Source organism: Urocitellus parryii, chromosome 1, assembly GCF_045843805.1.
Source record: "Urocitellus parryii isolate mUroPar1 chromosome 1, mUroPar1.hap1, whole genome shotgun sequence".
In the NCBI taxonomy this organism is placed as follows: Eukaryota; Metazoa; Chordata; class Mammalia; order Rodentia; family Sciuridae; genus Urocitellus; species Urocitellus parryii.
Genome location: NC_135531.1, coordinates 233,630,719 through 233,643,736, shown reverse-complemented (window position 1 = coordinate 233,643,736; position 13,018 = coordinate 233,630,719). Strand labels below are relative to the sequence as shown.

The window sequence follows — 13,018 nt, the reverse complement described above, 5'->3', positions numbered from 1 at the left end:
CTTATTGACAAAAAGAAAGAAAGAAAGAAGAAAGAAAGAAAGAAAGAAAGAAAGAAAGAAAGAAAGAAAGAAAGAAAGAAAGAAAATTTAAGAATTACTGGGAAAAATATTTCCTTAAAAAATAAAATTTATTTTGCAATTCAAATGAAATAAAAAGAAAACCCAGCCCCTATTTACTTGGCTCATACATAATAAAGATAGAAGGAAAGTATATGACCTTTTAATGGGAGAGAGACTGTTACTATTGGATGGTATTGAACTCTTGAGTTCCTATATTCTTGTAAGAAAGCATCTAAATGGTCACATATTTCAATTTTATATCATCAATATTTTATTGACACTTTAGAATATGATGTGGATAATTTAAGGACTGTAAAAGTATAGAATCAGTCATTAAATTTTATTTAGGCTTCAAATTGTCCTCCAATACTCAAGATGTTCCAAAATCATCACAGTGAACTCTCCTCTATGCATCTCAGTCACTAATTACCTGTAGTCCTTAACTCACAGCTTGCCTCTACTGAAACAAAGAAGCAAGTCCTCCTCTACTAAAAGTCATCCTTGCTGAAATGATTCAAAGGACTCCATTGATCCTGTGCATGGTCCTTCAAAGGCCACTTTAAGTTATGTCCATAAATACTCAGTAAAGCAGTTCACAATCATCCAGTGGGTTACACATCAGCACTTACAGTTTCTTGTGAAATGAAAGGGCAAGAATAAGCCTTGAGGAACGATTAGGTTAGTTTTAATGGTCTCTACTTTCCTTCCCCAGTGAGGGTCCTTCATACTCACTTGCCCCTTCCTGGACCTCATACCCTTGTTCTTCAGTTCTGCCATTTAGAAAGGACTTAACCAAAGGCAGAAACAAACAGAAGGGCTGTATGACAAAATCTTTCTTCTTCCTACCCATATTAAAATTTACTAATTCTATGACCCATTCCTTCAGAGCATTACTAGGTGACAGAAAGATATTGGATAATCAATTGGAATAAACATGTTAATGGATCCAGTGACTTCCATAAAACCTTCCAGCTGGAATGGTTCATAAAAGTTTTATGGAAGAAAGTGAATTTGACTTGAGTCTGTTAGGATAAGAAAGATGAAAGTTGGGAAAGGAAGATGACATTCCAACGTGATCACAATCATTTCTGCTCTTGCCAACTAGAACACAGAGGTCTTAGCCTTCTAATTAATATTTTAAGTCAAGATAATTATTTTTCAATACATTAATATGTAGGTAGGCAAGCAGGGAAATGAATAAATAATTCTCCAACTCTAAGAAGGGAATAGTGAATAAGTTTTTTTTTTCAGTTTGGTTATCTGATTTTTAAAAATTTTGCCTGTATAATAAAACATAGAGTATTAACAACTCTAAAAAGTCACCTTCACTAGAAAATTACAAAGAAAAGAAAAAAAGAATAGAATTACCACTTCAGAGTAAACTTACTTCAGAAAAAAAAAGAAGCTTATCCTGGGAATACCAAACAGACTCACATATGGCCAAGCCACAACAAGGAACTAACTTACGGTTACCTTCATTAATAAAGTACAAGAACATGTATGATGTTGCATATCTATAGAAAGAAGAATGTTATTAACATAACATTAATGTTATATTCTTTCGAGAAAAGCATCTAAATAGTTCATTGACACCTTGGATAGACAATAATTATTCAGATGTTCTAACTTTCTAGCTTCTTTGACTTTGAGCAACTTACCTATCATTCCTCCTCTTTAAAATGGAAGTTAATAAATGTTAAATAGTTGTTGAGGAGATACATTGTGGGACAAACGAAAAACAACCCAAAGTCAGATATATTACTATAAGCCCCTTTAAATTTGCCTTGCAGCTTGTGTATATTTCCTTTTACTTGTAGATTAGAGGTAATTTTTATCTTTTGCATTGTACATGTACTTCAAAATATATTTTGCATATGTTCATTTTTTCTATAACTGTCTTTATAAAAAGTAAAAGTAGTATTTTCCCGGATTCCAACAATGGCTATGACTATGGACACAGATGGAAAATATCTGCAGCCATCTCTAGGACCTAAGTTATTGGTTGAGTGAAGCAGGAACTCTGGGCTATTCACCAAATAAAATTACCTGTGGTAGAATTTGAGAGGAGCCATTTCAGCTTAATCTTTTATACAGTTTTCCTTCATTGAAATGTCATGCCAAGTGGTTCTCTGGCATTATTTCTTGAAAATCTTTCAATCATTGGGGGCAAGTGGGAAATGTTTAGACTCCCTGGAGATTAAAGAGTGGGTAATCCTTACAGTGATTCAGGAAGCAAATACAGCCTAAGCCTGTCCCTACTTGATCTAAATAAAATCTTTTTGCTAAATTTTCTTCAACAGGAAGGTTCATATGGCAAATGGTCAAAGTTCTTGTGTTCTGCTTTGTAAGTTCTCAGTCAAAAATAAAAAGATAATAAAGTGGAAAATGTAAGTCATAATTCAACCTAATTATTTTACCTTCCTTTTTAAAATTTATTTTGTTTTATTCAAGTCTCAGCTTTAGGGCAATTGTCAACAATCAATATTCTATGAACTGACTCATATAAATGTCAGTCTGAAATGATTTATTTAAAAGAAGAAATGAGAATAATGTATAGATGATGATGAAATATATGAACTCTTCATGAGAAGATTCCATGTTCCTTATCATAACTAAAAGGTAGGACATATAAATTATAGCATATAAATTAGAGATGACAAATCAACTATGAAAAGTAAAGTGCTATAGTATATCACCCATGGTGTAATTTTGTCTGCTGAAAGTATCAGCAATGTTGCTTACACATATCTTCTCACTTGATTACAGCAATACAACCAGTGTTGGAGCTACCAAGACCTTTGCATCATGGAGGAAGAAGCTGAGGCTTGCTTCAACAATCATGTCATGACTTAAATCCATGCTCACTGATTCTAAGTTTAAGTCTCCTTAAACAAAACCAACTCCCAGTGTTACAATCATGAAAAACTAGTTTGGAAGTTACTATGTGATCCGAGATCCTTTAAGGCTGTTGTGGACCCAGAAGACACAATAAAAGTAAAAAGGGTCAAGTTTCACTTGTAGAGTACAGCCTGCAGAAAGAACATTGGTAAATGCAGGAGGCAAGTTAGAAATAGAGGAGTCAGAGATGATTCCAAGGCTGTGTGGTTCTGTGATTAAAAGAGTGGGGAACCCCATTTACAGAAATGCTGAGATAAGAATTCAGAAGTTGTTTTCAAAGATGGATGATGTATTTTAATTAGACATTGGCTTTCAGGTGGTAGGAGAAAGGCAATAACTCTATTGATTGCAGAGCTTGGATAGATTTTGTTTTTCTCAAAGCTCCACTAATTTACTATTTTGTGAAAATGACCATCAAACAGAAGCAACTAGAAAGAGTGTTAGGAACCTCCTCAGGTTTAAATTTGAATGTGCAGTTGAACAGCCCAGAGCAGCTGACAATGATGTCACCTGTGTTGGTTAGTATACAGACTAAAAAATATACACATTTTTTCAATGGACTCAGATGAGCCTTCTTCCTACTTACTACATTTAACGAAATATATTGCTGCTGAGTGATTCTGCAATCTGCATTTGGGGTAAAATTGGGAGTTCATAACCCACTTCAATCTAATGTTTGAAATATGATATGTCAAGAGCTTTGTAATGTTGTGAACAACCAATAAAAAAAATTTAAAAAAAGAAATATATTGCTGCTGAAAAAGAAACATGCATTTTGGAGACTCACAAGCCCAGTTTACTGAGCTTATCAGATCCTAGGAGAATAAGTCACTTTCCTGGGGTAACTTGGCCAGTAAGCAGCCACTCTAGATTCACATTCAGGAATAAGAGATCCAATCCCCAAATGTCAACTCCTAACTACCACTTATCTGTTTCCCCAAGATCATAGTTTCCATTTATCAATGGAAACATTGATAAATGTTTGAAAGTCAAATACATGTCCTGTGTGCTGTACTTTATTTTTAATGGTAGTTTATCCTTAAAAAAATTCTATAGTAGACATTCTATACTGAAGTGAAATACATTTTGTATTTTTGATACATATGATTGCATATATATTTTTGTCATGTACTATTGGTTTTGTTATCAAAATGCATTGTGTCAAATTGTAAAATATGTCTCATGTAAGTTTCTCCATGACAAAGTGGATGGAGGCTTATCTATTTTGCCCCCTGAAAATAGTAAAACTATACTTTATTCAGAGTAGGTGCCAAAAAAGTTTGACAGAATAACTTTCAGGATTTTTAAAGTCCAGTTAATGTATTAATTCATGGGTATTTAGTATATACTCTATTCATAGTTTGGAATAATAATAAAAATTTAGCTTTGATTCTAATCCTTAAAATATCAAAGCCAAAAGATTAAAAACAAAGTATCATAAGCACTTTATGGAATAGTGAGCATAATAAAGCCCCTATGCCTTGACTGTAATTAATTTCACCATAGTTTTAGTTCAGATTTATATTATTACTATTTTTTCAAGGTTCATCCAGGCAAATTATTCTCTGTTATCTTGACCACATTTTCATAGAGGATTTAGGAATAAGGACTCAATAAATATGTACTGAACTGAATTGAGTGTCCCAATCAACTAGTATAAATCAATAAATAGCCTTAAGAGTAGAAGGTGGAAGGAGAGTATTGGAATAGCAGAGTTATACAATGGGTCAGTTAATTAGGGAACACTTTTATGATTTAAGTGAGTCTTGCCCTCTCATCTAAATAAGAGAAAGATAGAGATTGATTTATGTAAACGAGTCAGTTTTGATTTTCTTAAGAGTTGGCATAGGAGAACTACTTCAAGGAACCAAAGGAAGAAAGCTCAGCCAGAATATAGCATAGACATGATGTATGAAGGTAAGTGAGAACAAATGAAGTGGAATCAGAAGTGAGGAGCCAGAGTGTTTGGCAGCTGTCTCTAAAGGATTTGTATTCTCAATATTCAACCTTTTTTCTTTTGACATATTATTAAAACTTAAATTTAATTTTTGATTAAACAGATCTGCAATCATTCTTTCATAGCTTGGTAGACATTAATATTCTTATTTTAAAGAAAATTCTGACTCATATTCTACGAAAATTATATTTGCAAGCAAGACATACTCAGTTGAACCAATACCCACCATATAAGATGCATAACGATTCCACAATTGCACTGAAGAATCAGAATGTATTGTACATAATTTTTCTTATCAACTATTCCAGTCTAATGGGACTCTGTCTGCCACTGCCTAACACAGTTAGGATTGGAATAGAGTAGGATTATCTTCTAGTAAGAAATGCAGCTTTTAGGAGGAGCCCCGCCCTCCTTGGCTGGGGTATCATGACACAGGGGAACTGCAGGTTGTCAGTATCTACTTGGCAGCAGGCACAGTGAGAGCCTTTCTCTTCTACCTCAATATTCTGTTTTAAGAAAGGAAGAAATTGAGCCCAGAGAAGCTCAGTATACACCCAGCATCTCACCACCAATAACTGGCAAAGCTCGGATTTAGGGCCAGTCCCCTTCCAAAGCCAGGGCCTCTTTACAACTTACAAAATACCTTATAAGTATTATCTGCTACATCCCCCCTCTGTAGGAAAACAGAGACCCAAAAAGATGAAGTGAATTAACATTACAGTCACTCTGTCACATTTCACCAAGCCATTTCTAACTTTTAAACAAGCCATATAAAAGGTGAGTGGAACATGCTATTATTCAAAATGAATAAAAGTCATCATCCTGCCAAAGTAAAGAGGAAATATTTCACAAGTTTATGATTTGCTCCTTCATTTTCCTTTTATTTAAGTTGAAGATTATACTTGAGCATACCTTGGCATTACTAAGAATTGAAGCTTACTTCGTTCTTCACTCAATTATTCCAATTGATTAGGCAATTTGGCTGCACAGACTGAATAATTATGGGAAAATAAGTCAATCAATTGTTGGATGCATGAATCACCAAAAATCAGTTGCATCACTTGTGTTTAAATTATTCAACATGGCTTGGCATCTAATAACCCATAGAAATCAATGCAGAGGGAAAAATAATAGGTATTTCTGACAATTTCTTAGAAATTAACACCAGTTAGCTCAAATGATTTTCAAACATGAACCTTTGTATTGTTCTGTAATTAATAGTAATAAGGTAAAGTAAATCCTAAGCAATCAGCAAGGTCAGTGTCAGAAAGTATTACAACCACATTCCCAAATAACTTAAAATGAAATTTAACTGTGTAGGCTATCGGCAAGTATCTTTTCCTTGAATGCACTGACTAGACTAGAGGTCCCTGGGGGTGTAATATAAATAGTCTGGATGTGACAAAGTCTTACCCATCTTTCAGAGGCCCTGGAAAATCTTCAGTGCGATCCCTGAATCTTCTATTCAAGGTGTCCAGTTGCCTTTTGACACACAATCATTCATTTTGTAAAACAGAGGTTCTCCCTCAGAAGAGATGACATTCATGTGAATGTCTTGACACTGGACATAAATCTCCATGTTCACTTTATTGACCCTAAGAGACATTTCATTGTTTATGGAAAAGGGCATCATGAGAAATTTCTGAATGCCTTCATGTTTTGAACAACTCCGTGTGAGTCCAGCATGATTTTGTAGCTATCATATAAATAATATCTAAGGATTCTCAACCCAGAGCTTTCAAAATCTCATTTGTTAATTTACTGAGTCCTGAAATACATGCCTCATTCAGAAAGTCATGTGCTACTTACAGAATGGACTGTGGCTTCTTTCCCAGTTTTCTTTCCTAACTAACTCAAGTGGTTGGAAATCCAAATTCTCTCTAATGACTAGATTTACTATCAAGTTTGAAAGGAGAGAATGTGATATTTAATAACTAATTTTTAGGTTCCTGAGATATGTGAGAATATCCTTTTGTTTTTATTTCTAATTTCTAAGACTATTTGTAGCTAAAAGGATCAAGGGAAAGCTAATCTCCTCCCAAAATTGGCTGTGATAGGAAGTTCAATAACTATCCCCAAAGTCATTTTATGTTATATTTCTTTCTAGTCCCAATTTTAGATGTACTATAAGCTTTTAAATGACGCCAGAACTCCTGGGTACTTACCCAAACCTTCACTTAGCTCCAGTCCTCTTACAGTTCACTCATGTTTAATAGAAATCAGATCCATTAAGTATAATTGTAACCATACTGCCTCCACTTAACAGTAAGTGGAACAGAACGGATGCCACAAACTTTAATATTCAGAAGGCCTGGTCCAGCCTGGCATTTTACTGGAAGACTGTGTCCAGCTCTGGGCTCCAAAGGCAGAGGGCGGGGGTGGAATTTGGATATTGTTCATTAAGGCCTGTAGGGGATCTGGAGATGTTCAATAAAGAAAAGAAAAGAAGGAATTCTTTCATGTATTTTATAAGGCGAGAAAATAAACTTTTATTAAGGAAATAAATGAAGAGTTATTGTAAAGTGGGGAATTTGTACTGAAGTTTGGTATAAGAAACTGTTTACTAATATTTAGAATTGACAGACCTGAAACTGAAAACCAGAGGTAATTATGGATTCTTCTCTGAAATACATAAAATGGAGCAAGTCTCAGAGACTTGGTTTGGTTTATGTCTTTCATGAAGATGTGTGATTATACTATTTCCTGAAGTTCTTTTCCAGCTCTATATTTCTATACTTTGTGTTAGTCATCTTTTTTGTCACTGTGACAAAATTTCTGAGATAATCAACTTATAAGGAGGAAAGATTTCTTTTGGCCAAGATTTATTTATTTTGGTCAGTGGGCTCTCTGGCTATGGGACTGTGGTAAGGCTGACCATCATGGTGGGGGGCATGTGGTAGAGAAAATCTGCTCACTTCATGGTAGCCAGAAGCAAAGAGAGAGAAGGAGAGACCGATGTCCCAATATCCCATCTGAGGGCATACCCCTAGTGACTCAACTTCCTTCCACTGGGACCACTGTCTGATGTTCCCACCACCTCCCCAAGTCTGACAACCAAGGTTTTAGCATACTGGACTTTTAAAATTTGCAATCCAAACCATAACATATTGGCAGCCAAATATAGATCCACTCATAAGTCTGCTTCAAGACAAGTAAGGTTAAGTAAATCTATAAAATATGAGGGTATCAGTTACCAAAAGCAGCATTGCCATTTATTGCTGCATATAGAAGATTCCATGTCTGCATTCCTCTAAATAAAAATATGGGAACCACATCACTAGCTACAGATTATCAGAGAGTGAAAGCAAACAGGATTTCAGAAACAGAAGCTTGATTAGAAAAGGAACTGAAAATGTAGAAGGAAAAGCAGTTTCCTGCAAAGTTCATTCACACAGGTAGCCCCAAGGAAACATTTGAAAAAGGTGACATTTGTCTTTGGAGATTCCTTACACCCAGATCTCAGGCTTCAAGTATTTTCTATTTTTATCTGATTGTCCAGAAGTATTCCTAGGAGCAAGTTGTTGGCTTCTGCCGTTTCTACCACACAGACACAATCTTTGCTATTAGACTTTCCCAGGTCGAATGCCTTCAATTCAAATATTTTAGTTCCCATTGCCATTGTTTTGAGTTGAACTCATCCAGGTCAAAGGATGGTATATCCTTAACAAGTTGTGAACCTATTTCCATAGTGCTTCTGCTGCCGAGAATTCCAGGTCACTTGTTAGGAAGGAATTGGGGGGTGGCAATTTTCGGCCCCTGGAATCCTACCTGCTGGGCACCTATCTCATTTGTGTGTTTAGAACAGCATAGATGGAGTATAAAACAAACAAACAAATCTTTATTTATGTGTAAAAATATCTTTCCATTTAATTTCTTATGTACCAAATATAAACAGAATACATATATGAACCTAAAAGTAAAATTAAATCTTTCCTTCAAATGATTTAAACTCCTGGAAAGGTTAAAAAGATTAAAAAATTGTAAGCTATAACTTTTATTTAATAATATCATCACAGAAATTAAAATGGCTTGTTAATTATATTTATATAATGAAAAAATAATTTAATTTGCTGTATTAATGGACAATAAAGAAAGATTTCCAGGATTTGAATTTTAAACACCACTAATTACAGTTTATTCTAAGAACCCCCAATTATTTCCTGGGCTCTTTGAGTGAATAGAGAACTGTAGCTCAGCGGTAGAGCTCTTGCCTAGCATGTGTGACGCACTGGGTTCGATTTTCAGCACCACATATAAATAAATAAAGGTCCATTGACAACTAAAAAATTATTAAAAAAAAAAGACTTTGAACATGACAATAACCATGACTTTCCTAAATAAACAGTGTGATGCCTGCAGAACTAGGGAGGTTCTTCTCTAGTTGTTTGAAGGATATCTAGAAATCAAGGTGGGCAGCAACTCTGAACAGGGAACAAATTCCAAGACATGTTAGAAGTGATTGCCACTGAGGGTAAGGCAGCCAAGACAAATAGCTATAAAACTGCTTGAGAAGATTTAGTCATTGTGTCTACATACTTGTATTTATTTGTAAACTGTAAGTACATTTTCACCTCTTATTCAACCAAATAAAAGTACAATTACTAAGATAATATAGTTGAAGATGATTTTAAAACTTCATAGCTCTTCAAAGGTAAGGAATCAAGTTATAATAGTATTTTCAGCAGGAATAAATAGTTGACGTGTTTGCCGATGGCAGTGAATATTCTTGTATTTAGGCTCAATGATGAATATTTTATGAAAATTTTACTTTCTTTTCATGTATTTCTCTAATTAGAAAGAATCTGACAAAGTCAAGGACAATTTTAATCTGGCATTCTTAAAATGGCTCATTCACACTACAACCTATAATTAGATGTATTATATTTCCACTATTCAAATTCATTTTTTTTCCTCCCTCATTGTGTATACCTACAAAAAAATCCAACACCAACTTCCTCCTGGTTACAAATTAATGCCGTGACCTTTCTGGTTCTACTTATATTTCTAGAGGCAGCATTTAAATGCACGACTAAAATCACCCCACTCAATACGTAAATAATGTTTGTGCCTTGCCGATCATAGTCCTTTATCAGGAATAATAATGTAGCTTTACTTTTTACAGGAAATGGGAAATAAAACCTCAACAAATGGATGCAACCTTCAGAATGGCTCTCAAATGGGCAGAGCTGAAAATTGATCTGGTTATTTGTCAATTGCATTATCCAGAGATGACATCAGCAGCAAAACTATAGCCAGTGCTGGCTCATGGCCCACCTCATGACATAACTAAAAACCAACTCTGTAAAAATATAAGGATCTCTAGGGCTGTTATTTGAGCTTTGAAATCTAATTAAACAACTTCTCACTCCGCCTCATTAGTAAGCACTGAACCAGATTCTATACAAACACCTGAACACATGACAACCAAGCTAACAGTACATTTCACATCATCCCCAGTGGGTCATTCTAGAAAAAAAAAAAAGCAAGCTGTTAACTGAGATAGTCCCTCTAATAGTTATTTCTGATTTTATTTGTTATTAATCTATTAAACGATCCATATTATAGGTTAGCTTGTTAGAGCGCTACTAACCGAAATCCTGAATCACAACTTTTTGGCAATGACAGCTCTTTGATAGTCTTCAAACAACCCCATTCTGTCCCACCAATGTCAAAGATATCATGCTTCTTTACCTGGGGGGTTATGTTCATTGAGAATCACAAGTGATGCTGGTGTAGGTCTTCTTTTCCTTATCTGTGAACAACAAAGGCCCAGCTAATGTCAGTGAAAATACCACATGGCCCCTGGTTGCCCTGTGGCTCACAAAAATACCCATCTTCATATTTCCCCAACATACAAAAACATACTTCCAGAGGGCACACAATATGTGCCCACTATTTTTTTTAAATAATAGAAAGCCAGATTATTAAGGTGTCATATATTACTATCACCTTCTTTGAGTACAAAGCTACATTTCTACAGAAAAGAAATAGTTGTATATATTCCAATGATGTAACTGAAAGTTAATATACAGTGAAGGTATGAGAATGACTTGCTCATTTTATGGCAAAACCCTCATAATTTCAGTGATGCTTTCAAGATCCATTTCCTTTATCTTTAAATGCAGTAAGAGGAACTTGGCAACCTGGAATTTCTAGCAGTGTCATAGTTAAATTAATAGCATGTACTTTAAATTTAAATTACTATAGCTAAGTTTTTATTTTCTAGTATATTTTTAGAACAAATCAGCAAGTAAAGAATGAATATGGCTCTTGGAAGAAGATATAATTCAGTTAAAACTAAGAGGTTTGGTTAGTTTTTTTTTTTTTTTTTGTTCATTTGTTTGTTTGGGTTTTTTTTTTTTTCCTTATTTGAAGAGTTAGAGGAGCATATTATGAATCAAATTTCTTGTTTGGGCTATCCTTTATTTCTGTAACATATACATTCATAGTTGACTTCCCCAAGAATGTGTAAGTAGAATAGAGGATAAAATGTACCAATGGCATCTTGTTTAAAACAGAAGGAATGCTACATTCAGCAGAGATACATGTTCAAGGTCCTATTCATCTGGCCTGAGATCTACTTTTGACTGTCAAAACAAGTTAGGAGTGAGTCTGAGATTCAATAATTATTTTATGATTTTGTATCAAACGTTTGGGCATGGATTAAGGAACAATTTAGGTTTCAAGGAATTAATGAATTAGGTGCACGTCTCCCATAGATTCCTTTGCTTTTGTCTTCCCACAGTATACTATATTTGAAGTTTTATCACAAATAATCTTTTAAGTGGTGCCATTGCATAAAGAGTCTAAGTAAATCTGATTATGAAAGGAGATAGAGATGTCAGCCATAGTAGATAGAGAAAAGAAATCTAGGAAATGTTGAAGTATTATTTGTAATATATGAATACAATCTTTTTAGAATTGTACATATGCCTACAAATCTTACTTATTATATATTACATATAATTACTGTTTGGGGTACTAAATGAAAATAATGCTTAACAATATCAAACCTATAATCTAAAATTATTCTGGCATTTAATGTTTTCATTTTTACATCAAATTTTTTTCTAAAAAATGAAATAAAATGTTGCTAATTTTGAAAATGTCTTAAAATTTGCTCTAAATGTTAAAACTGTTATTTCCATATGCAGACACAAATATTGATAGCTCTAAATCTGAATGGCTAATATAACCATTTTTCCCAATGGGTGCTAATTTTGTATGAAGTGAAATGCTATATTTTAGCCAACAGTTTCCCAATTGTTTATTCAAGTGCAAATAGAAACCAACTTATTTTTCATTCATTTATCCTAAAAGTCCCAAAGTTAGGCAAATTCAAGAGATTAAAAAAATAACTTTCACTAAATAAAAATGTATGTTCATATTATCTTACATCCAGGAATTTTCCCCCACCCAAGCCCACTTACCTGCTCTGCTGCCTCAGGTGCAATCTGACTCTGGAATAAAGGCACAGCGAACTGTATCTTCTTGGGGCTGTTGGGCTCCATGATAATGATGAGAATTATTCAGAGATGTAAAGAACTCAGAAAGACTAGCCCCAAGTGGTATCCACCATGTGTTTCCTCAGGCACGCTCCACCAAGCCACACACAGTGCTTTGTAACAAATAGCTGTAATTCCAGACTGAGCAAGTGAAGATGCAGAGGTCTAAGGAACTTCCTTCTTCAACATCCACAGTGATGCCTGTTCCCCCACCAATCCCTTGGATCCTCTCAGCACAATACAGAAAGGAACAATAAGCTAATTGTGTGCCTCTTCACTAATACACATGCCAAGCATTCACTCAGCAGCTAATTGAAAATGCAATGCTAGCCTTGAAGGACCCGCTGCCCTGGGATTTGAAAGAAAGACTCTATCCACTACATCACTAACCGGCTGCTTGAAAGTGCAATGTAAGCTCCCTCTGAGTATTGCAGGAATGGGCCATTCATTATTGATGAACATAAGGCAGGAAGTTTTTAAAGTTGGGGGCAGGGTTTGGGTACAGAATCATTTCATTTCTCCCATAGCAACTTATAAGTCAGACACCTCTGCTCTTTCACACTCCGCCACCATATAGATGAATGGCCGTGGAGGGGAA

At 34.7% G+C, this 13,018-nt stretch overlaps 1 protein-coding gene across 4 annotated transcripts in view; it reads right to left on the bottom strand.

Annotated features, from left to right (window-relative positions):
* Ppp1r1c (protein phosphatase 1 regulatory inhibitor subunit 1C) overlaps window positions 1–12,426 on the bottom strand; it is a 123,539-nt gene extending 111,113 nt beyond the window's left edge. For 3 of the 4 annotated variants that reach the window (XM_026392039.2, XM_026392040.1, XM_026392041.1), the window contains exons 1-2: window positions 12,346–12,426; window positions 10,607–10,667 (exon numbers count right to left, since the gene is read on the bottom strand). In XM_026392039.2, the coding sequence (XP_026247824.1) occupies window positions 10,607–10,667; window positions 12,346–12,426 (142 nt within the window). Of the gene's footprint in view, window positions 1–10,606; window positions 10,689–12,345 lie in introns of all 4 variants that reach the window. The other variant, XM_026392038.2, reaches the window with a different exon arrangement.
* Window positions 12,427–13,018: the final 592 nt, after the last annotated feature.